At 44.3% G+C, this 25,123-nt stretch overlaps 1 protein-coding gene across 1 annotated transcript in view; it reads left to right on the top strand.

Annotated features, from left to right (window-relative positions):
• LOC307237352 (calpain-15-like) overlaps positions 1–24,538 on the top strand; it is a gene marked incomplete at both ends in the record, with an annotated part of 27,274 nt that extends 2,736 nt beyond the window's left edge. Inside the window, 14 exons of the mRNA XM_080010065.1 lie at positions 7,005–7,374; positions 10,112–10,388; positions 11,146–11,361; positions 12,278–12,492; positions 13,380–13,588; positions 15,434–15,617; positions 15,774–15,997; positions 16,082–16,207; positions 16,853–17,005; positions 17,765–17,926; positions 18,924–19,141; positions 20,341–20,489; positions 23,508–23,686; positions 24,361–24,538. Of these exons, the coding sequence (XP_079866191.1) occupies positions 7,005–7,374; positions 10,112–10,388; positions 11,146–11,361; positions 12,278–12,492; positions 13,380–13,588; positions 15,434–15,617; positions 15,774–15,997; positions 16,082–16,207; positions 16,853–17,005; positions 17,765–17,926; positions 18,924–19,141; positions 20,341–20,489; positions 23,508–23,686; positions 24,361–24,538 (2,860 nt within the window). The remainder of the gene's footprint in view (positions 1–7,004; positions 7,375–10,111; positions 10,389–11,145; positions 11,362–12,277; positions 12,493–13,379; positions 13,589–15,433; positions 15,618–15,773; positions 15,998–16,081; positions 16,208–16,852; positions 17,006–17,764; positions 17,927–18,923; positions 19,142–20,340; positions 20,490–23,507; positions 23,687–24,360) is intronic.
• Positions 24,539–25,123: the final 585 nt, after the last annotated feature.

Here is a 25,123-nt window from a genome sequence, read left to right as displayed (position 1 = left end):
ATAAAAATTAATTAAAAAAAACAGAAATATTATTAAATTATGCGGAAAACAAATCCCACTCTGCCGAGGTCCATCTACTGTTCCATTTGCATCGTCAGATTCCCGTTTTGTGTTTGCGTGGAATCTCATGTCCACCCTCTCCCGCCGCGACAAGGTGGTGTTTTTTATTTTTCCACTCTTCTTAGTGGATGGCAGCTGTTCCAGCGCTGCACGCGGCTCCCATCCCTCCACACAGGGTGGGATTAGCTGGATGCCGTAGTGGATCAATGCCCCTCTCACGCAGGGAAGAGCCTTTTAGCGCCGTCGCTCTTCGGTGGAACTCTCAGTGACTCTTTGTCGGGTCATTTAAAAGAGGAAATGAAACCAAAACTTCTGATGGGTTGCATGTATATCTGCAAAACATCAGGGAAAAATGCTTCTTTTTTTTTTGCGTGAAATACCAAATGTGTCATCAATGAAATTCTTTGAACGCTAAGGAAACAGTGAACAAAGGTGATGATTCTCGCTGAGTCTTTTAAATGAAATCAAATAAAGTGGTGGTTTACGAGAAAAAACAGAGCTAATAAAATGAAATCAGCAGCTGGGATCATATTGTAGTATCCAGTTGGAAAATCTCTGCCCAGACCTTCTACATGCACAGTCATGAATAAATCATAAATTATTATTATGTTGATGTTGGATTTTTCATATCAGGATGTGGTGGCAGTTGGACACACCCTTCCCTGGTCCCAATAAATAATAAGGATAATAAATATAGCTCCAGGCAGCAATACATGGGGTCCAGTTTATTCCTTTTAGGTATGTATTACAGTTTTTTGGTTTCTGTGAAATGCATCACAATTTACAAAAGTTACAAACATCCTGGACTTCTGGACCAATCAACATGTAATGAGGACTGGATTGTTGTACAATTGGACAATTGCTTCTTTATTATCTTAGACTTTCGTCCTATTTTTCAGCATTCAGAACATTAACAAAAACAAACTTTGTAATTACTTTTCATAACATTAGTTACAATTGTCCGAGTTTACATTGAACGCCACATAGTTTTTTTCACTTGTTTAATTTTTTTTTCCAAGGTTTTCATGAGATTTGTTTGGTCTTTTCTTTAACACTGTGTTGTGTGACCAACCTCTAAGGATGAATGTTCTGTCCCTTCCTTCTTTACTCGCTTTGTGACTTCTTTATTGTTGTTTAGTTTACATGTCCCCCAAGAACGGTGTTTTATCAATTACGATGGTTAAAAATTACAGTTTTCACTAATTTCTGCTCCAAATGTTCATTGATATTGATCAAACTCGAACTACAAGGCATCTTAAATGTCCCGGTTCTAACGAGACCTCAATCATGTCTCTGCATACTGCGGTTATCGTGTTCCAGATACTTTTAGCCCAAAAACTGCCAAGGAGATTACTGATAATAAATATAGTTGCAGGCAGCAATGCAGGGGGTCCAGGTTTGTCAGTGTGGACAACCCACAGACGCGGGTTCAGGGGAAAAGAAAGACTTCCTGGCAGTGAGGTGCCGACACGGCAGGGTTTTTATTACAAACAGCCAACAAAAAGGTTCACTGGCCAAACGTGAACATAAATTACAAATGAGATTGCTCAGCGCACGACAGTGTCCATTCCGGAATCTGGTCGGCAGGCTCCTGGATCCTGCACCGTGCGATCCTCACTGCAGGACAAAAAACACATAAGAAAACTCTCAGAAAACGGCGGTTTAACCACGCCCCGTTGTCTGCCACATACCCCCACCGCCCGACTTAGGCCGGGGAGCCGGCCGGCTGCCAGCCCACTCCCCCTTGGCTTCACTGGCTTCCCGCAGAGAGCTGATTTTACTTTCTCCTTCTTTCTTCTTCAAACGCCTGCTGGCACTTCTTCACCCGCTGGACCGGATCTGACGCACCCTTTCGAGTTAAATCAAACAAAAGTCTGATCAGTCGGCTACGAACCTCTTGTATTGGCCGGCCAGCCCCAAGAACCGCTTTGCCTCTTTCTTTTGGCTCTCTTTGTCCATCTATCTATATCTATCTCTTTCTGGCTTACCTACCAGCTTGATGGGGCTGCGTCAGTCACTTGTATTCTCCCCTACCACCCCCAGGCCCAGCATGGCCTCTAATTCTGCCTGCAGGACTTCTAGTTTATGTTCGGGCAGGCGGTACAGCCAGGAGTGTGCTTTTATCTCCGGGGTCTCCACATGGTGGTGGATTAGGGACGGGCAGGTTGGCAGGGGCAAAAAAACATCAGAAAGCTGCTGCTGGAACAGTTACTGGACAGGGCCTGCGTGGGACAGGTTTGTTTTTGGACCCTCTGGCCCCAACTCATCCCCCTCGATCACCTTGGTGGCCAGAGATATGGACACCCTCTCAACTCTTTAGGAGGTTAATTTGGGAAATCTGAGTCACCCCACCCCTGTCTGACCACTCAACCTCATCATCAAGGTCCTCAACCCAAGGACACAAGGGTCCTTGCCACTTCACGAGTGATTTAGAGCTGGACGTAGGGAGCAACACTAACACCTTGTCTCCTGAGCCCAGAGCAAATTCTCCTGTGACAAACTTCCCAGCGCATGGTAGTTTTGCTCGCAAGTCCATAACATACTGAACTTCATTCTTACTTGTGCTAGGCCCTTCCTTCCAGTTTTCTTTAATAAGGTCTAGCACCCCCCTGGGTCTGCAAACAACAGAACGTCCTACCATTTTTCCCAATTACGGCTGACGTTGTGCACAAGCTTACGAACCATGTTATTCAGCATCTTATCGAACTGCTCCACAAGGCTGTTGGTCTGGGGGAGTACATGCTGGTCCGAGTTGAACGGACACCCAACAGCCAGTTAAGTTCCCGAAATGTACGTGACATAAAGGAAGTGCCCTGGTTAGTCAGGAATCGCCCCCGTGTTGCCCCTATGGTGCCCCTGTGCCTGCACCACACTGTTGGCCATAATACTGCACAATGGCACCACCTCGGGGTAACGTGTTGCCTAGTCCACTAGGACCAGCACAAAACGATACCCACGGGCACTGTGGTCTAACGCGTGATGAGGTCTATACCGAGTCCTTCGAACAGCGCCTCAACTAGGGGGAGGGGCCTCAATGGCGCGGTTGGTGTAGCCGGAGGATTGACTAATTGGCACCCAGGACACGCGGTGCACCACTTACGCACATCTGCCCAAATGCCTGGCCAATAGATGAGGGCCATTATCCGCTGCAGTGTTTAGGCGTGTTTGAGGTGACCGGCCATCGGGCTACAGTGAGCCACCTGGAAGAGCATTTCCTGGGGGCTTTTCGGAAACCAACGATTGGGTTATTTCCTCTCCTGATTGAGTGTCACGGCTCACTTAATGTAATCTGTCCCTAATCACCGGAGAATACGGGTGAGTGAGCGCGGTGTCTGGGCGCATCAATACTCCATCGATTTTAACTACCCCTCAACGGCCCCACGTAGGGTATTGTCCCGTGACTGCTCTAGCGGAAAATGGTCCGGGCCAGCGATCATTGGGACCGGGGAGACCCCCCGTAGGGACTCACCGGCTCCCGACCCAGCAGCAACCTCTAACGACCCCTCCACATCACCGCACATCCCCCCAACATTCACATTTCCCTATTGACTGTGAGCGCCCACCCCCAGCCTCCCTCATTAAGGCAGGCGGGAACTAACCGCAGCCTTCACCTTATGCTTTTTCGCTGCGCCCCCCCTATGAGCAAGGGGAGCAGGCGCGGCGCTCTCTCCTCGAGGTTCCACCCGGCCGCCTTCGCTATCATCTCGAACGTGGTGAGGAACGTGGCCCCCCGTCATCTTCTGTGGGCTGCTGCTCAGAAGGGGGGTGGCCGGATGTTCCTCACCGTGGGTCCGTCGCAGCAGCTATGCCATTGTCTCACGGTCAAGCACCCGGTCCCCCTGCCATCTCCTCGAACTAGTGAGCCTGCGCCACCTGCGGGGTGGCAAGGGGGCCGATAATCTGCTCCATTGTGGACTCTGAGCTGACTTCAGCGCCAGCTGGCTAATCGGGCTGATCGGGCTGAGTCGGAACAGCTACACCGGTGGGGGACGAAGCCCATGCTGTAACCCGCAGACCCGGCTTAACCACGCCCCCTTGTCTGCCACAGTCGGTGTGACGTGTGTGACGGGGAATTTGACTTAATATTTAAATATAGACATAGGTATCTGTAGAAATATATCTGTTGAATTTCTATCAATTCTGAAGGCAATTATTTTGTTTTCGTTTTGGTTTTGTTATAACTGACCCTGGTGCGTATCGGCATACAGCTGTCCTCTCAGACGTGGATATATGACGTAACAGCGTCTGTGTCGCGTTGTGGACGGTGGTGTAGCGGTAGTCCAACGTATTCTCCTCTCTGCTCGGACGGTTAATAAATTGCTTGTATTTCTGGAGAGAACAATAACTAAAGCGTCCGGGTGCTGTTTCTTCGCTGCCAAGCAGCAGCGGCGCGCTGTCCTGGGAGTTGGTTCTGGACGTGCCATGTCACGCAAGGGTGAGGCAGTCACGCTTCACATGACCTTAACACAGGTGAAAAAACACAGTTTTTTCGTAACTCCTTCCAATTCAGCCTGATGTGGATGAAATTTGGATGACAGCGTTTCTGAACTGAACCGAATACCCTCTGAACAAAACCAATGGGGCTCCTGCCCTTCGGGCTGGACCCCTTATAATAATAATAATAATAATAATAATAATAATAATAATAATAATAATAATAATGTAGCTTAAAATATTGACCCTTTCAACAGGGTTTGGGGAAACAAATCTGTCCCCAATGTGGTGTTATTTGTATCTCTTCTGCCCTTCTCAAGCCAGTGTCCCCCTGGTTAGTGTTCCACTTCCACTCAGAATGGAGTGTGTCTCTAAAACACAGGGGTGGGGCTGAGGGAGCGAAACAGGGTCAGTGTCTCCTTGTAACACAGCGTCAACGCGCCGTCTGCCATGCAACACGATTCCCGGCAGAGTGTAAGTGGTCGCCGGTTTCCTCTCAGACAGGAAACGTGAAACCGCCGGAGACTCCCAGACATATGAAAGGCAGCCTGCGTGGCATCACAGGATCTAGCTCCAGAAAGGCAAAAATGAATTATTAATAAATAAATACATTATTTTGATTTTTATAGACTTGTATAGACTATAGAAAACGGTTACAAATATCTCTGAATTGCTTTAAAAAAACACACACACACATACACTTTAAAAATTTGGTTGCAATTTAACAATTTAACATCCTCTATACAATATTTTGTGTAAATATAATGTGTTTCCGTCTTGGATAATGGTGATGCAATTGCACTAAAAAGCAATATTAAGGAAAACCTCAAAACGCAAACTGCGATTTGAGATTCTTTGCGATTTTAGCCCACTGCAAGCCCGGCTTAATATAAAGAACTGAAGAAATGAGAATCACAGTGATCAGTAAAAAAATGTATTACATTAATTACATTTTTGATTATTTGATAAAGGCTCGGTTTAAAACCAACAAACAGAGTAAACATGTGACGATCCCAAATCGGTGACTTCTCCTCACGACCAAAATATCTAAATACTGCAGCCCAGGACATGAGGCAACAACTCACTAGACACTGTACATTGGGCTGATATAATGCATATCACATTTATTACATATAACACATATAACACTCTCTCAACAGAGTCACAGAGTGTTGTGTTTTGTTGAGGTTGCTTTTATAAATACACTCAGCAGTATTTGATGGAAATGCACCACAGTGAAATGAAAATAAAAAACCCAAAAGACTCGAATGAGCTGCAGACAAGCGTTATAGATATCACACAGACCGACAGGGTGTCCGTCTCCTGTAGCGGTAGCACTTTTGTATGTAATAGTGATATCATGAATACGAGGAGGTATGGGTTTGTGACGAATGTGTACGCCCTCCGCTTCCAACGACTTTCACAACCTTCCCATCCCGCCCGCGCACCGCCCGTCCCTTCTCGGGAAAGTAAAAATGGAAATGGTGGAGCGCTGCATCACCGAAGCACCTGCACGTTTCGGTCTCCGTGCGCTTCGCTGAGCTGTGCAGCTCGCGCTGACCACAGGGAATTAGGCAGAGAGCCCAAAAAGTCAAAGCACAGAGAGAATCTGGGCCAAACGCTGAACAGATGTTCTGACGGCTCAGCAGGGTTCACAGCTCTGCGGGAAAACCCTACATGCTGTATACCGTCCATCCATCTAACCATGCATCCGCCCTTCACTCCGTGCATCCATCCAACCGCCATCCAACCAATGATCCATCAATCCAAACAACCATTCATCGATCCATCTCTCCACCCATCCGTCCATCCTACCCATTCATCCATCCATGTGTCCAACCAATGATCCATAATTCCAAACAACCATTCATCCATCCATCCCTCCACCCATCCATCCCTCCCTCCATCTATCCATCCACCCATACATCCATCTACCCATCCATCCATCCATCCATCTACCCATCCGTCCATCCCTTCATCAATGGTCTCTCTATAAGGATTCCATTGGAAATATAGTATACCATATATATATGATGTAATATGGTATACAGTATACCAGTGCTGCAACTGTAACTATTTTGGGGTGTTGTCTTGTTAAATAATTTTACTTCTATTCCTCTGCATTGCCATATTGCCACAGGGTTTATTATAAAAAAAAAAAAAAAAAGCCAAAGCCAGCTGAGCTGTGTGCCTGGTTAAATTTAGACTTTTTCATGCAGTCCCAAATCTTTAATTCATGAATCTATCAGTAAATTATTATTATTTTTGAGGGAGGGATGCACTGATACCAATACTGCTATCCCGGTATCAGGCTAAATTAGGATTTCATTACTGAGGAAAATCCCCAATGCACAAATTTGATACCTAGAGCCAATATTAAGAAGAAAAGATAATAAGAGAAGCAACTTCTTTTTCTGCCTTTTTGATAATTAGATACAGATTGTGAATCCATATTGAATGAGATCTTTAAGTGAAACTGTAATAATCCGCTTCTCTTTCTTTCTTTCCAGTTTCTCTTCCGGCTCCGTCCCAGTTCCCCGCAGCCAGTGGGCCTGCGGCTGCTGCACCTTCATGAACGCCGCCGGCGCCCCCCGCTGCTCCATCTGCGAGGCTCCACGGCGTCACCCGGAGGCCAAGTGGATGGTGGGACGCTGGGGGGCCAACGGCAGGGAGGAGCCGCGCTGGCCGTGCCCCCGCTGCACGCTGGCCAACGCTCCCGGCAGCCTGGCCTGCTCCCTCTGCGGATACGTCCCCACCGCCCAGGAGAGGGCCGGGGGTCCGGCCTGGGACCCCGCTCAGGACCAGAGGCCGCCCCCTGCGGAGCCAAGTGCGCAAAAAGCCAACCAGGAGGGCCAGAAACCAGAGGCTCCGCTGAAGAAAGTAAGATGAAGCTTTCATTGGCGGAGTGATTTTTTAAAAACCCGAAACCTAGATTTTGCTCATGCTCCTGCTTGTCCTTTGTGGAAATGAAATGTACTTTTACTTTTTCTGTTTGGACTGAGTGTGTCGGGTGAGTGAAGAATCCCCTTCCGATTTCCTCAGCCACATCGCTGACTGTTCTCTGCATTCTGAGCGTTTCATCTAATTCTGGTGAACAAAATTCACAAAAGAAGTGAAACTGGCAGTGTAATAATATGCTATTCATATTATAGCACACACACATACATTCAAGAAACAGGGTTTATACACTGTCCATCGCACCATCATTCAATTAATTCAATTCAGAACCTGCATGGAACCGGCTGTCAGCAACAGGACTCCAGGTGTTTGATAAAAAAAAGCAGATAAAATAAACTTTCCGAGGAGCCTCCCTGGGTTTTCCTGCTGCGCTGCCCTCGTTGCCTCTTCCCAACGGGAGATATTTTTGTCTCGATTTCTTCTGTTTGAAAACAACGTCTTGATCTCGTCTCCCGCTCTCTCTTCCGTTCCCTTTTGCCTTTGTTCGTCTTTTCATGTGCGCTGTCGGGGTGCGCGCGGCATTCACTTCATGTTAAAAGGGTCGAAGGCTTCTTTGCGTCCTCTGAGCGCTTCCGCGCGGCAGCGCCGTGTCTCGTTGCGCCCGAGCGATGCAGACGCGTGTCTGAGCAGAAACAGGTTTCAAGCCGTTTCGCTGAGTTGCTGGTGCGCTCTGCAGCAGGCAGTCTCACGGCGTTCTGTTTGCTCCGAGTCTGTCACAGTCAGACTCTGACTGTGTTGATCTTAGGTCAAATAAAGGTTTCTCGGCGTTGCCAGTTTTAAATGAGCGTGGAGAAAGAAGTATGAAAATTTAGCGTGTTGAGGAAATATTACATTTTTCGGGCCATTTATGAAAAATTCTTGTCTTGCCATGGGACCTTGTTTCATGTAAATTGCTTTGCAATTTGCTGTGGTGTGGGGGTGGTGCGGTTTAAGCAGCCACACCTGTCTTGGGTCCAGGTAATTGGACCCGGGATCAGGGTGGCTGGTCTCCTGTTGCTCGATAGAGTAATCAACGAGAAACAGGTAAAACCTCCATCCCCCCACACACACAGGAGATGAGCCCTTGTCACGACATGCGTTCCATCTGCTCCGGGCTTGTTCCACCTAGCCCCACTCTCTACAGCAAAACTGGTTTTACTTTATTTGATTGTAAACTGTTTTCAACCCCATCGCCTGTGTCTCTGTGTCGGAGGACCCTGAAAACGGCACTTGGGTGGGGTGTGGCAGGCGGAACTGCCACATGCTTAAACTTTGCATTATGTATTTTGTGGATGGAATAATTTAATTTACTCCGATGATTTCATTTGCTCAGATCCAGCTCTCAGTGATTCACGAAAGTGAATTAAGAGTGCATTTATGAATATGGCATTTACAGCACATTTAAAAATCGAAATAATACTGAAGAAAAAAGCAGTATTTGTAATCCCAGCCTTGGGTATTTTGGAATCTTCAATGTGTAGTATAGTTTATACGGTATAATAAAACTGCTTTTTTTGTTGGTTTTACATCAATCTGCCAATCAACAAAATCGATATTGCGGATTTTTCTTTTATATTCGATTTTTTTCACATTACATCCAAAATACCATTAAGAATTTATGGAGGTGATGTCTGGAGCCGCAGTCGAGCTTGGCCTGATGCCCGGCGATGCACAGTGGGGCTTGTTTGCACGGTTCATCTGAAAGGAGAGTGGGCAGCAGCTTCGCCCCACCAGCCCAGGCCCGAGCCGCTGTCCAAACCTCCATTGTCACCGAGCGCTCGGCAATTTATCTCTTCCGCCTTCGGAGGAGTGAGCGGCCAAACACCTTTTTCTCTTTGTCCCCGCGAGTCGCAGCTCCCACAGAGGCTCGCCAGCTCTCTGCCGACGATAAGTCGTCCGAGGCAGAAGGTCAGGAGGCGGCCGCGATAAACAGCGCCGCCCTCTGAGAGAAGCGGCTGATTTATTGCTGCCTCGACGGCGCACTCGAAGCAGCGGAGTGAGGGACGTCGGCCTTTTTCTTTTTTACACCGACATGGTGGGACAATCAGGGAATGATTGTCTATGTGAGCCAGGTTTTTCCTGATAAACTTGGAGGGAAATAAAACGTTGCCCTGGTCCGAGAGACAGCAAAGCCTTTCGGGTCTGGAGATGAGTTTTTGTCGTCCATGCGAGAGCACCTGTCTGCAGAGCGACATCAGCCTTATTCGCCCGGAGGTCCAAGCCTCACCCCAACGCCGCGCCGCTCGCGTTGGGCCGCGGCGATGCTCCGGGGCGGTTCTGGGTGCGACCATTCCGCCTTGGTTCATAAACGGAAACAGAGACCGTCAAAGCAAGCTGCCGATAGCAGAACAGCTCCGTCCATCTCTGATGGAGGGATGGCCCAGCTATAAATGGGTCGGGGGTATTATAAGAATCTGTCCACCCAGTCAAATAGAGACACCACGTGTTGACATGTTCAGACAACATTTGAACGCACTTTTTCTGCACATTTCTCCAATTCCACCGATCCAGCAATTTGTCTTTCCTCGCAAGTACAAGTGGCAATAGAACCATGTTTGTAATCGGAAGATAAGGATATGTCACTAAGTAAATTTTCAACTAAGTTTTTTCAACAATTTTTTTGACACTTTATTTGCCCCTGTTTTTTTTAATGGGTTGTTACTGGCTTCCCAATTTCCAGTGTGAGGACCTGGCCTGGGATTGTTCCAGGTGCACGCTGAGGAACGTGCCCACCTCCATGTCGTGCTCGGCCTGCGGCGGCCCCCGCAGACTGTCCCTCCCCCAGATTCCCGCCGACGCCCTGCTCATGCCCGAGGTCTGCCACCAGAGCAGGGTGCAGCAAGCGGAACCTCCGGCCGGGTCGCTGTCCCTGTCCGTGTCCGCCAGGAGGGCGTCGCTGCCGGGGGACTCGCCTTATCGGACCCCCGCCTTCACAGCGCTCACTGCGCCTCCTGGTGGTGGGTAGATTAAACTAAAGGAGAAGGTGGTGTTATTAAAATATATATATATATTAGCTCAAGTAAAACCAAGTCCCTCTCAATTACTGAAATCTGTTTTCAACTTCAACAATAGTATATTATGGGGTAACATTATTCATTTAATACTCAATCTCAAACTCAAACAAGTTGGTTTAAGATATTAAATGTGTTTTAAAAAGACAAAATAACCCTCTAACCCGAACCACTAACAAGCCTTGTTTCATAGATGAATTATCTTTAATAATAAATAACAATAACAATAATAAATATAATTCAATAATTCACAATAAAACAATTTCCAATGGCGCCCAATACATTTTTTATAGCCATTCCTGACTATCCTGGCTTCTGAAAGTTGAGTTGTGATCTGTTTACCATGTAATTATTATTGATAAGTTGTAAATTTGTAACTATACTTGCTTGGTTGAAATAATAATAATAATAATAATAATAATAATAATAATAATAATAATAATATTAATAATAATAATTCTATAGATGCTCTTTGCTTACTGGTTGATAATGAAAGTAGTAACCTGATTAACCTAATTTGAAGCAAGAGATGTGACAAAATGTACTGTAAGTACAAAGCGCAAAAGTGAATTTCAGTATAAAGTGTTACTAAAAAATTATAAAAAACACAAAAATTAAACACACCATTTCCAAAGCTCCACTTAGAGAAGTCCAGATCCTTCAAACATCCGCCTCAGTACATGTAATCCCCCCTGCACTCCAGGACAGAGCCACCCAGTACCGTGCCGGCGCAGGGAGGTCCCTCCCCCTCCACCCACCACGTGTCCCGCTCAGGGTCCGAACCCGGGCCCGCCGCCCCCGGCGCCGACCCCCTCCCCCAGCCTCTGCATCGTCCCCGAGCCGCCGCCCTGCAGGAGGCTCAGCGTCCTGAAGGAGGAGATGTCCCCGCTCACGCCCCCGCCCCCGGCCTTCAACGCAGGTAGCGGGACAGTGCATGACGTAAAAAAAGGAAAAGACGAGCAGTGTGTTGGTTCCCGAATCATAAGGAAGCCATTCGGTAATAATAAATTCGATAAAAGGTATTAATCATGTTATGAATATTCATGTAACTGTAAATTCATACAGGCATGGAGATAATAAAAGCCATGCTTGATTTACTTTTTTTCCAGCATTGTGTCTCACTCAGCTACATGTATTTCTAATTACTAATTCATCACTGTTATCGAATTATGGCAGTGGAATGTATCATGTGTAATACTTCTACTCAAGTACTGTACCTGCAAGCGTGTAAGTGCAATTTTGAGGTATTTGTTTGTGACTTGAGTATTTCCATTTGAGTGGACCTTTTGCTTTTACTCCACGACTTTTCAAAGCAAATATCTTGCTTTTTACTCCTCTATATTTATCTCTACACTACTATTTATTTTTTTACTTAAAGGGTCTCTCATACAAGTGATCAATTCAGATTTTAAGACAATTTACTGGTTTAAACCGGTTTAAAGATGGACAGAAATCATCAATCAGCACTTTTTATCCCTACAAACCTTGAACACGCCATTACAAAACATTCAGGTATGCTTTTTTTTCATTTGTAATTGACTTGCGTTATATAATCAAAATAAAGAATTTATATAATCAATAAGGTTTGATGGATCAAGATGGAATGCATCTTCACACTAAAATATGGTGTGAAAATATGTTTAGCAAGCACCTACAATGTGTTACCTTTAAGATCAGTCATTTCAGTCATTCTACTTGTGTAGAATCATGAATAGAGGAATTTAGATTTGAAGAGTGTATTGTTTTCCGACAGAATTATACATATATGTTATTTATCCTCAAGTAGAAGTATTCCAGGCGTTATTCCAAAGTGTCTCCTCCACCTGGGTTTCTAGTCGCTGCGAACCGGACGGAGCCGTGGCCGTGCCCGGCGTGCACGCTCATCAACGAGGTGGAGGCCAAGCACTGCGCGGCGTGCCACACCCCCCAGCGCTACCGCGCACAGCTGGTGCACGCCCGCAAGGAGAGCATGCTGGTGGAGGCTCGGCGGCAGAACGACGAGGTGGAGGCCAAGGAGCTGTGGGAGAACATCGTCAGCTTCTGCAGAGAGGTTGGTGCTGGGAGACCCTGCACGGGGGCCGCTCTCCTTGACTTGAGTTGAGTACTGTATATATTTTTACTTGTAATTTGGGGTGTCTTTCCAGGTGTGTGCACGTTGTTTTTCCAGGTCTGGTGGTAGGTACTGGGAATTCCCTCAAGGCCTCAACATAAGTTGACGTGATTGGCTTCAAACCGTATACGTAGATATGCATATGATAAAATTACAGAGTGAATAGTGGGATTTTTTTGTTTTTAGCTGTGTTTGATTTTGCTCCAGCTGTGGGAAATAACTTTTGGTTTCAACATTAAAATGTTTTCACATGCCATATTTTACCATTGATTTGATTATTTTTAAATCATTTTCAATGACCTATTTTTTAACCATATCTTTTCTGGACCATTTTGCCTCCATTGTCTTTGTTTAAGCTTATGTTTTGTCATTCCAATAATGATGCATATTGGATTAAATCACTTTGCTATCGTACTACAATTGGGCCCAACATGAGTTATTTTGTTATTAAATTGTATTTATTTACAGTAGCAAATGAGAGACAGATATGCCAAGGTTGGCTGGGTTTGGGTTTTTTCGCCCCAGATCTATCTAGAATATTGTCTTGCATGAACTAGAGTAACATGGACTATATTTTTACTCATAACTGTCACCAAGGATAGAGCTCTTGGTGCATTTAGACATATTTATATTGTACTAAAAATATACATTTGCATATCATCAACCATCAACGTAAAATTGTCTGTACATTTTTTGCATCTGTTTTTGCATACAATCTGATCACATCAGACGCATGTAAAGGCCAGAAGTTATTTGAGTATTAACGTATTGTGACTGTTCTTATTACACTTCACTTTCAAATGACCCTGACATTGTCCTGACCCCAGAACGCTGTCACCTTCGTGGACGACAGCTTCCCTCCGGGCCCCAAGTCCGTGGGCTTCCCCGAGGACGACAGCGTGCAGCAGCGCGTGCGAAAGTGGCTCCGCCCCCAAGAGATCAGCGGCTGCAGCTTCCAGGAGCGGCGGGTGAGGTGGTCTGTCTTCCGCACGCCCCGCCCCTCTGACATCCTGCAAGGCCTTCTGGGTAACTGCTGGTGAGATCCAGACCGACAGGCGAACTGTCAAATCATTCAGAAAGGCATTTTTTACAATGGATTTTGTTTGATTTCAATGTCATTTAATGAATAATGTTGGTTATAAAAATATATATAAATGTAAAGCGCCTTCCAGTTTACACCATATTCAACATATTGCTTATGTCTAATTTCAGGTTTATATATTTCAGTTTTTTTGTTTTAAGGTTTATACGTTTCAGGTATATTAAGGTTAATTTTTTAGAGCAATAGCAGCATTGATTACTGATTCCTGATTATTTTAGCTTGTCAGTGGAAAACTCTGGGTCTGTTTATTTCTGATCCTTCAAAATCTTGGCCGCTCGATTTACCTAATCCACATCGAGGTGGTAAATAGCTTGCCCGACTTGCCCATCTAGAGATGAAACCAATAAATCGTTTTGGTAATGATTTTATCTGTCTTAAATTTTCAATTGTCTGAGCAATTTGTGCAATTCATTTAGATCATAAAATCACAATAAATAAGTAAAATAATGTTCCAAGTTGCAAAATAACGGTAGATTCGCTGTCTGTGCATGTTTATTTGAGTTAATCTGTTCTTACCATCTGGACTTGTATAATAGCCTCATAGTCCCTGGCTTTTATAAGACCACGGAGAGCAATTACTGGACCCGATAACTCCCACAAGATGGTTGCTCATACCATTAAGGCGAAGCCATTTGGGCGTAGGAGATGAGGGTGAAAGATGACTCATCAGACCGTGTTACCTTTTTTTCTATTGCTGAGGGGTCCGGGTTTTGTGCTCCTTACGCCAGGTTATGGATCTTTGTACTTTGGCCTTGGATACGAGTGATTTCCGAAATGGCAGGCCGGCCGTAAATTCCAGCTTTGTGCGGCTCACACTGTAGGAGACCGTGCAGCGGCGGCCTTGATTTATGATTGCTGATTTACAGCGCCGTCTGAATGTTTGAGGCTGCGCTCGGCGGCGCTCATCCACTTCCCTGATAAGTGTCAGCGGGCGTCGGCTCGTGATCACCGAGCCTCTGCGCTTAGGCAGTTTGGCCTTTTTTCGGATCTCCGTCATTATTTCTGAGACATTTCGTCTCGACACGGATCTTGCAAATTGGAGATCAACCCAATATGACTCGGCTCTGCAGCTGCTTGTGTAATGGTGATTTAGTTACTTCAAAGAAAGACTCCTTTGACATGTGTTGCTTCCATTGTTTTGTTATTTGTTCATGTTGTCAAGTGTTCTACAAAATCTTACTGATTCAAAAAGAAAAACAAGAAAAAAAGAGAATATTAGATTAGATTCGACTAATTGTCATTGCACAGAGTACAAGTACTGAGGCAACTAATTGCATTTCTCTGCATTTCGATTTATGATTATTATTTTATTCATTATTCAGTCGATTCTTACATCCAAAATATCATCGGATTTTCATCTCAAATTAAAAGTGTTTTTTTTTTTATACTTATTTATCACAGATGATGTTGATCAATAAATAGGATTTTCACGGTTATCAACGTGGGGAGATCGCAAACGCTCCATGAATCACAAAGTAAGGGAATTGGAATCAAATGAATTCAGCTCAAAAAGCATTTTTAAACATCATCGACATCCAGGATAAAAGTCACCGAAAAAGTGTCGGCTTTTTCCACACAGCTTGAACTCACTCGGATAGACTGACGTAGGTCGTATTTAAGTTATTTTAAAGCTGAATGAATCTGACCTCGAGTCAGCTTACACCCAGTGACCAGTGGAACAATCTGAGAATCATATTTATCATTCGTCAACGCCACTGCTAAGTGGAATAACTATGCAGTCTTTCCACGCGGGTCTGGGGGGGTCCGGGGGTCGGGCAGGTTCCTGAGCGCCCTGGCGGTCCTGGCTGAGCGTCCGGAGCTGGTGGAGAGGGTGATGGTGACCCGCTCGCTGTGCCAGGAGGGGGCGTACCAGGTCCGGCTCTGCAAGGACGGGTCCTGGACCACGGTGCTGGTGGACGACATGCTGCCCTGCGACGAGAACGGACACCTGCTCTTCTCTCAGGTGGGACGCAGATCGACACCGACTAAAGGAAAATAAACAATAAAAAAAGAAACAAACATGTTTAAAGGGTGCATGAGCGAGTTTCTCACCGCTTTGCGTCACGAAATAAATACTCTTTATGTTATTCTTATTCTTAACATTCTCCTATTCTCTCAGGCGCAGCGCAGGCAGCTATGGGTGGCCCTGATTGAGAAGGCCCTGGCCAAGCTGCACGGCTCCTACTTCGCCCTGCAGGCGGGACGCGCCATCGAGGGCCTCTCCACGCTGACCGGGGCCCCGTGCGAGTCCCTGGCCCTGCAGGTCAGCGCCACCAACCCCCGGGAGGAGCCCATCGACACCGACCTCATCTGGGCCAAGATGCTGAGCTCCAAGGAGGCGGGGTGAATAGAGACGGCGTTTTTTGTGGGGTTTTTTATCATTTGCTCTACCGCTCGATCCTCCTCCCTGAACCTTCCCCTCCGCAGCTTCTTGATGGGGGCGTCGTGCGGCGGCGGGAACATGAAGGTGGACGACGCAGAGTACGAGGCTCGGGGCCTGCGACCGCGGCACGCCTACTCCGTCCTGGACGTGAGGGACGTGGACGGTCACAGGTGAGGAACTCCTTTTTGATGAGCGGCCATGCATCAACACCAACTGGAAGAAGGGACTTGGGTCTTCGGGAATGTTTGTTCTGGGAAAACAAATTTTGGATGGGTCGCCGTCAAACCAGAGACAAGTCAACGAGCGACGCTTCATTTGGGTGGAGGAAGGGACAACGCCCAGTATTCTCGGCACTCTCGACATGCAAACTTCAGTTTGTTACAGAGGTTTGACCATCAAAGACAGATCAAGTCGCGTTAAACGGTCCCTAAGGATACCGACTATCTGCGATCATACTCCACAGCTCCCCTTATTCGACTCATTCACATGTTTCGATTCACCGACAACCTTAGATTGGAGCATCGGATCGACTTAAAGAAATGCTTCAGTTTCTTCAACCTACCTCTTCTCTCGTATTCTCATCTTAAAACGCCTTCGTTTGTGAATTTTACGCCGAGAAGCCCTAGAAGATACAAATTTGACCATTTCTCAAGCTGATCTAACGTCTCAATCTGCTCTCCGAAATCAGAAACACTTTCGCACTCTCCGCAAACTCAAAATGCGTTCTTTGAGTACGTAGGTATCAGTAAATTGTCCAGTTTAGTCTAAATTCTTCCTCTCCTCTCTCCTCCGGGGCCGCCGGCGTCCTCTTCCAGGCTGGTCCAGCTCAGGAACCCCTGGGGCCGTTTCTCCTGGATGGGCCCCTGGGCGGACAGCTGGCCCGACTGGCCCCCGCACCTGAAGAGGGAGCTGTGCGCCCAGCGAGCAGAGGACGGCCTGTTCTGGATGGACTTCTTGGACTTCACCAGGTGAACCAGGGTCCACTCCGGACAAGGACCTCATTCATAGACCATGCGCAAAAAGGGCACATGACACATTATAACACAGATTTGGGGATTGTACATTCATACACACAGTATTGGGGGGAAAAAAAATCAGCAATCCCGAGGGATAAAAATGCTTTAGGTGCAGTCATTTCAAAGCCTTCCTCACATTTTAATTGATTGAATTATCTCTTTCTTCACTTTCTGTTTTCTTGCTGCTGCAATGGCTGAATCTCTCTCTGGGATTAATGAAGTGTTTTTTTTCATCTTATCTTAAAAGAGAGATTATTCCCAAACTTTTTTCCTCATTAATGAAACCTGATTCAACAGAGACCCCCCCCCCTATTTAGAAGACACCATTATTTTTTTTATGTATTTATGACAGGTCATGGCCATTTTGTCTGAATTGATTCTATTTTCATGGTAGAGAGCAAGTCCTTTTATTTTTACACACAAATACAAATTTTAACATATATTCATGGATTTTGTTACAATTTCCATTTGAACTTGTGTGAACGCTCATGTGGATTTTCGAACCAATATTTGACTTATTGTGGCAACACATCCCTCAAAATGTCCAAGGCCTTGTGACCCCCATGTGATCTCCCGCGCCCCACCGTGGGGTCTGGCACCCCAGTTCGGGAACCCCTGCTCTAACGTACTGTAATTCCTGTTTTTTATAGCATCAGGGAATGTAAATGTGTGTGTATGTGTGTGTGCGTGCGTGCATGTCCGCGCTCACAGGTACTTTGACTCAGTGGATATCTGTAAGATCCACTGGGACTGGCAGGAGGCGCGGATGCCCGGCGTGTTCCCCAGGGGCTCTGACGTCCCGGTCAGCGTGGTGTCGCTCACGGTCCTGGAGAGAACCACCGTGGAGCTGGTCCTGTTCCAGCAGGGCAGCAGGTAGGAGAGACCCCACCCCCACCCTCTCACCAGCAGGTAGCAACATCTGTATTCCATTCAATCACACTGTTGTACCAAATTAAAAGCATTGAAGGAATTAAATACTTCAATTAATAAACTACATTAATAATCAAAATGGAGTCTTAGTTATTTCTAACACACCTGTAATATAAGGTTATATTGTTTTTCCTTTACTCAGTAAGCAGTAAGCAAACTATTTTTATTCAAGCAATACATCTCTATTATGACAATATGTATTACTGAGCTCACTTACCCTCCTAAGTGAAGACCCACTTCAAGTTCTTTAACATTACTTTACCAATACTGCAAACGTGCCTCACAAACTTTACTGTTTGTGTCAATATTTGATACATTTAACTTTTTTCACTTATTTTTGTGACGATCACAGGTGATTTTCCACAATGTCAGCGAAAACCATTGAATCAGCTCCCAAATTCAAAGCCCCATGTCCCGTATAAATACCCCAACTGTGGTCCTACACGTCAAACTGCATGGTCATGTTAATGTTGGATATCAGGCCAGAAATCCCAAATAAAGACTCCCTCAAACAGATCAGACAACAACAAGAAACAACAATAAATAAAAATAAAATTCATCTTCTCATCACCCTGGTAATGATCTCATCACAAAAGAGCATATGATGATATTTTAATTTCATGACTGTACAATAGCTCTTAAACACAAGTCACGTATAGGGATGTCTGAGACCTCAGTGAAGCTCAAAATAAATATAAATGAATATAATAATAATAATAATAATTGTTATTATTATTATTATTATAATAATTATAATAATCATAATCATAATATTAATAATAATCATAATAAAAAAAAGGAATGTAAGTGCTTTAATGTGTAAGTCCTTTACATTAAAAGAAGGCAATCAGATAGTGACGATTAAAGAAAATCTTAATGTATAAAGAATGTAAAATTCACAACAATGTATATAATCAGTATGTCCGTCTCCACCCGGCAGGCGGTGGGACACGGCGGAGAGCCACCTGCTGGACCTCTGCGTCCTGGTGTTCAGGGCCAGCTGCGACGGCGCCGGCGTGCTGGCTCTGGGGCGGCTCCTGGCCCACAGCCGCCGCACCGTGCGCAGGTTCGTGGGCTGCGACGTCATGCTGGAGCCCGGGGAGTACGCCGTGCTGTGCTGCGCCTTCAACCACTGGAGGGGCCCCGAGGAGGGCGGCGGTGAGAACGGGACTCCCGCACGCTCGCTTGTTTTTTAAATATCGCATCAGCGGACGGGGGTTCCGGCTCCGTCTAAGGTGCCGAAAAGACCATTTCACACCGGGCCGGGTGATGGTTTCCGGCGGCGTCTCGTGAGATGAATGTGATTCAGATGTTTGTGTGGAAAATGTTAATGGTGGACAAATTGACACGACATAAATTTGTTATCTTTTTAATATAATGAGGATGACCGAGGGAATCCCTGAGGATATCAAAGTCAAAGGTCAAATCCCTGACCCAGGAAATAACTCATCCTATCACTGAACTGTCAAATTTGTTTAAACGCGTAATATGGTTTTTGCCTGTTATTTGACGCTTATCTGTTTATCTCATATGTGACCTTGACAATGAGACTCTGCAGTCACATGATGTGGTCCGAAATATCTATTTTTTCTTGTGGTCTGATATTATACTTCACATGAGCATGTCATTCAGTGTGAAGGACTGCTGTTGGATTCTTTAAGATGGGATTTTAAAATCGTAGGCAGGTATGATTTTTGGATTTATTGTCTGTATAGTCTATACTGTATCTATGTGGTGTAGATAATGATAACAAAGATATATCTTGATAACAATGATAATGATAATAGAATACAAACCGGCCAAATATTAACTTTCCTTCCTGTTTCTCTAAAGGTCAGATGCATAGATTTAGACACGCGAGGGTGGACTATACCAAAACCCCTCCTCCGGTTGCCATGGTAGCGTTAACCATGCCTGTTCACCGGGGAGCCACCAATCAAGGAACCTAAATGCTATGCTTGCTTATGAAATTCCTTACGAGGCGTGTCCTGCGAGGAGACAGGCCTAATTCCCTCGATAAGACGTGATTTATGAGGCGATGGTGGGAGGCGACACGGCCTGTATGCTTATTATTTAAGATCCTGAGAGGCGACGGCGCACCATCTGTTGTATGGGTTTGGATTATTCCACCAGCTCCTCTTCATTTAATTGCACGTGTCGTCCCCCAAGTCAGGTGTGGATGTCACCCCCCTCCCTCGGTTTACCTTTCTAGGATGTGCACAGGCAGATGAGTCTATCGCGCATGTTGATTTGCGGTCGTGTTGTACAATGTGTTCCCGGGAGTTTTAAAAAGCAGGGCAATTCGGGGTTATCCCGCCGTCTTCGCGGTGACGGTTCCTCTCTCGCCTCCCCCCCAGCTCCTGGCTCCCGGTCGGAGCTGCTGCCGGGCTACACGCTGGCCGTCTACAGCTCCAGACTGGTGGTGGTGGAGCAGCACGCGGCCTCCACCACCACCATCGCCGACGCCATCATCCAGCTGACGGAGACCAAGGGCGAGAGGCACGAGGTGAGGAAACACAACGCCTCGCTCGCACGTCACCAGGCAAATGGTTCTAAAATATCGGACTGTTTCTTTTGCTTCGGTTCTTTTGAAGCAATGTTACTTTCCTGAGTAGATTTAGATTTTTTTTTTTTTTACTTTAACCTAATTCAATATTCAATATGTTCACGTAGAAGTAAAACAAAAAAGTTATGCACTTTTGTTTTGTTACATTTTATAATAATATGATAATAATAATAATAATAATAATAACAATAATAATAATGATAATAATAATAATAATAATAATAATAATAATAATAATAATAATAATAATAATAATTATAGCTTTATTTTTATAGCACCTTTAAAAACACAGTTTACAAAGTGCTTTGACAGATGAAAAAAAAGCGGAGCGCTCAGATCAGGAATTTAAAAGGCAAAGGAACATTAATGAACAGGAATTAAATTAATTCATTTAATTGTAATAGCGGATAAAGAGACAGTACAAATAAATAAATAAATACAATATGATAATAAGAAATAGAAATAAAAAGGAATAAATAAAAAATAGATAAAGAAGGGGGGCGACATCACATAAAAGCAGATCTATATACAAATGGGTTTCGACAAGTGTTTTAAAAGAAGTGGTTAAATTTTGGCTCATCTTTCTACATTTAAAAACTTGAACATGAAATCTCAAATCTGTGTCATTGCTGAGGATTTTGTACTTGGTTACAAATATCTATTATTATGGTTATTATCACCATCATGTCATCATCATGTTCCAAAGGGTTACCAAATGTAGTTTTATCATATTTTTCTTTCCACATTGCATTTTCCATTTAATATTAGAGTCCGGTGCTCATTTCAAAAGCTGAGTTCTTCCTTATATTGAATCCTTAATTTCGTTCTGAATTTATTCCGATTCCGATTCAAATTCAGACAACTTTATCGATCCCAAGAAGGGCAGTTCATACGCAGCTTACCCAGTCCGTACACACAACTCCAAAACTCACAGGCAAGGTGGTTATAGGTCAAAGGCAACAGATCAACATACACGGATCGATAAAGGAGCAGCAGTAAATATAATAAAAATTTTGTTGTAGTTCATATAATGACCGAGTTAAAAGAATGGAGCGCTTGTTTAAAATGACTGCTGTCGGCATTTAGAACCCTAAAAGCAGAAGGATGCCTCCTCGGGGGCACATTGTGACGCTGGCCTGAGGGCGGTACAGTGAATTCACTGGACAGAACTTGGTCGGCTTGGCTGATAATTCCTTTTCCTTTCCGGGACTCCTGTGTCTCCCAGAGGGAGCACAAGTCTCTTTTGCTGGGCTCCAATTATCTTGGAGCAGGCGTTCACAATGCCGTTCAGGCTATTTTTGTCCTTCACGGGCAACCCATTCATCCAACAAATAAATGAGAAAGTGAGAAGACCTTGAGTGAATGATCGGTAAAAATGACATGAAACCGCATCGCAGATGCAAAGAGTTAAGCTTCCGCCTTAAGTGAACTCTTTGTTGTCCACGCTTGACAGCCGACCCTGCGATCACAACGAACTTGAGTTGAGAGTCGAACGCCGTTCCTAAATACTTATGCAGTATGTGTCCACGATTCGAACGTCCTCGCCATGTGTGAAGACAGGTCTTTAGTTCGTCACTATTCTGCCTGAAATCAGTGATTAATTCCTTCGTTTTTGCTCACTCCATTTATCAAAGGCAGGCAGGGCACGACTCGATCGGACCCCATGTCATCAGAGGATTTCACAAATAGCTGCCCCCCCGAAAATTGTCCGACTTTTTTCGTTCTGCACAGAACAAAATTTACACCAACCAATATGAATGGGGAGATGCGCCTTTTTGGAAGGGTCTCATCTTGTAGGTTAACATATGTACGTTTGAGAGATTTCAGTGGACCCTAAACTGAGATACTGATCTTTGAACCCCTATATCACAGTAATTAAAAGAGCTACCAAAATAAGGTCAACTGTGTTGGACAGCTCTGGACATGCACTTTTGGAGGGGTGGCATTGTCAATAGGGGGCGCCACTTAAAATGGCTTTACATTTCAGAAATTCAGGGCTTTGCGAATGACATATGTAAATTCTGGAACGCAGGTATATTCCCTGACGGAATTAACCCCTCGTAACACATGCATGTTGTTTTTCACCCATAACCTCTTTTCCTTTTTAGGTTAATAAAAATATAACTGCCTTACCCATGAGGCCATTGCCATAAGATGCATAACTAAATGGTGTAGAATTGTAGTTTGTGTAGTTTCTAGGATTAATGGGTTAATGGTAGGGTTTCAAATGTTTATTAATAATTGCGTAAATATTATCAAATGTATATAATAATTTGCTTTTGCTCCTGTAGAAGCCACAAGTCTGTATGATATCAATCTTGTGTATATTTGTGACGTCATGGAGACCACACTACCCATAAACCTAAGTGTAACAGCGACGTCTCTGATTGGTGGAGCTCACTGTTACTATTGAAATGTTCACCGCACTGGCTGATGGGTACACTGCCGTGCAAATGCTGATATTTATATCCAGTTAAAATGTATCTATGAATGAAATTCTTACTAAGAGTATCACCCTATATCCCTATACTTGTCCAACTTTTAATTTAATAGACCATTCGCTAGAGAAAAAGCAAAACCAGTATCCTACTTTAATTTAGTGCTAGTCAGAACAAAATTCCAACCCATGCATTTAAATTTTTTAAACTGGTCTCATTTCAATTCATAAACAAATATAATATAAATGGTTAAAATATATCATATAAATGAAAGTTTGTTTTTGATATTTTTAATAAAAAAATTATCCAATTTGATTAGAATACTTGACATTAGATTAAATTAGATAAAAGTTCATTTAAATTTCAGGCCCAAACATTATAGAAACTGACAAACACTTCATTTTATTTTATTCTATTTCATTCTATTTAATTATTAACTTTTTTTTATCTCCTATGACTCACAGATCAGTGAATCAAGAGTAGTGTGAGTGTTGTGGTGCTGTCTTGTGTTGTGTTCCAGGGTCGGGAGGGGATGACGTGCTACTACCTGACCCACGGCTGGGCGGGGCTCATCGTCATGGTGGAGAACCGCCACCCAAGGCACCACCTCCACGTGTCGTGCGACTGCAGTGATAGCTTCAATGTGGTCTCCACCCGCTGCAGCCTCAAAACCATCGACAGCATCCCGCCCCTGCACCGGTAGACCACACACACAGAATTCTTACTGAAGGAAAGAGGTTGTTTTTTTTTTGTTGTTTTTTTTTTCTAAGTTAAGATAAAACAGGGTTATTTATTAAAACGTTGTCTTGCTTTAACTTGATTCTCACACACAATATGTTCAGAGATTTCTCTAATATTGATGGTAGCCTTCAAAAAGCATTATTTTATTTATTAGATAATTAATTTGAGTGAAAATGCAAGAATTGCCAAATGCCAAAGTACATGAATTTTAACTGTAGGGTTCTTATTTGGACCTTTACGATAAAAAGATTTCTAACACACCACTAAAGCTAATTGTGTTAACCGTATAAACAGTATAAAGAAACCATAGTTATATAAAGAAATTATAAGTATTATAAGTATTTGCGCACTTTATTGGCTCTTGGACACTTTTTCTGCTAAACCAAGACCTTCTTTTAAATGCAGTTTGTCTTTTTTCAGTACAATGTTATAAGCAAGTGTCACAAATTTGATCTGATTATCTCCATCGCCTTTTTTTCTAAGATGTGCTTTAAAAAATGCTAACGCAAATCCCAGACATAACAAAGAATTAAAAAACAAAACATAAAAGAAAAAAACATGGTCACTTAAAAAAAAAAAGAATTGCTCCTGACGATCATAAAATGACTCTGAGGTCCTTGTCCTTTTTCCAGGCAGGTGCTTGTGGTTTTGTCGCAGCTGGAGGGCAACGCCGGCTTCTCCATCACGCACCGCCTGGCGCACCGCAAGGCTCTGCAGGCGTCGCTGGGGAACTGGAGTCCCAGCAGGACCAGCCACTACCCGGCCCTGAGCCCCGGGACCGCGGGGCTGCACCAGCCCAGGCCGCTATGACGTCCGCCTGCCACTGCCTCCGCTCGGGGGCTAGGGATCAGATTTTAGTTTTTGTGTTTTGTTTTTTTTTCCAATTGAAATTGAATGAATAAATATTCAACGCTGTGCCGTTACGTGTCTAATCCGGTGGTAACCAGGGTGTAGTGAAGTCCATCCACTTCAGTGTTGCAGTGTTGTCGATGCAGAGTCAGGAAATCATGTAGGAGAATTTAACTGTAAAATGTAACGTTAATAATCTAAAAGTGCACTCTAGACTAATATGTGAAAACCATTGTGCACCCCGTGTTACAGCACTTTATGAATCTGCTGGATTATAAACGTGTATGATGGATTCCTGTATAAGAACACGTTTTTCAAACATGGTTCTGCGATCGTGCACTCGGAAAAGATTTAGAATGAAATAAAAACACAGAGCGTGACTGTAGATCCTTAAGGTTGTTGTAGAGAAGTCAGATAACTATGCAATTGCTTGCAAGCTACAAAAACTGTCTTTTTAGTCAGTGGCACTGTCTCGGTTTTATTTCTTTTCTGGGTTTCATATTGATTTTAAATTATTTGTCGTAGTCATATTTTTTGCTATTCAAG

This window comes from Zeus faber (assembly GCF_960531495.2).
Source record: "Zeus faber genome assembly, chromosome: 11".
NCBI classification, from domain to species: domain Eukaryota; kingdom Metazoa; phylum Chordata; class Actinopteri; order Zeiformes; family Zeidae; genus Zeus; species Zeus faber.
Note: the sequence above shows the minus strand (reverse complement) of the source record. Positions and strands in the feature narration are given on the sequence as shown.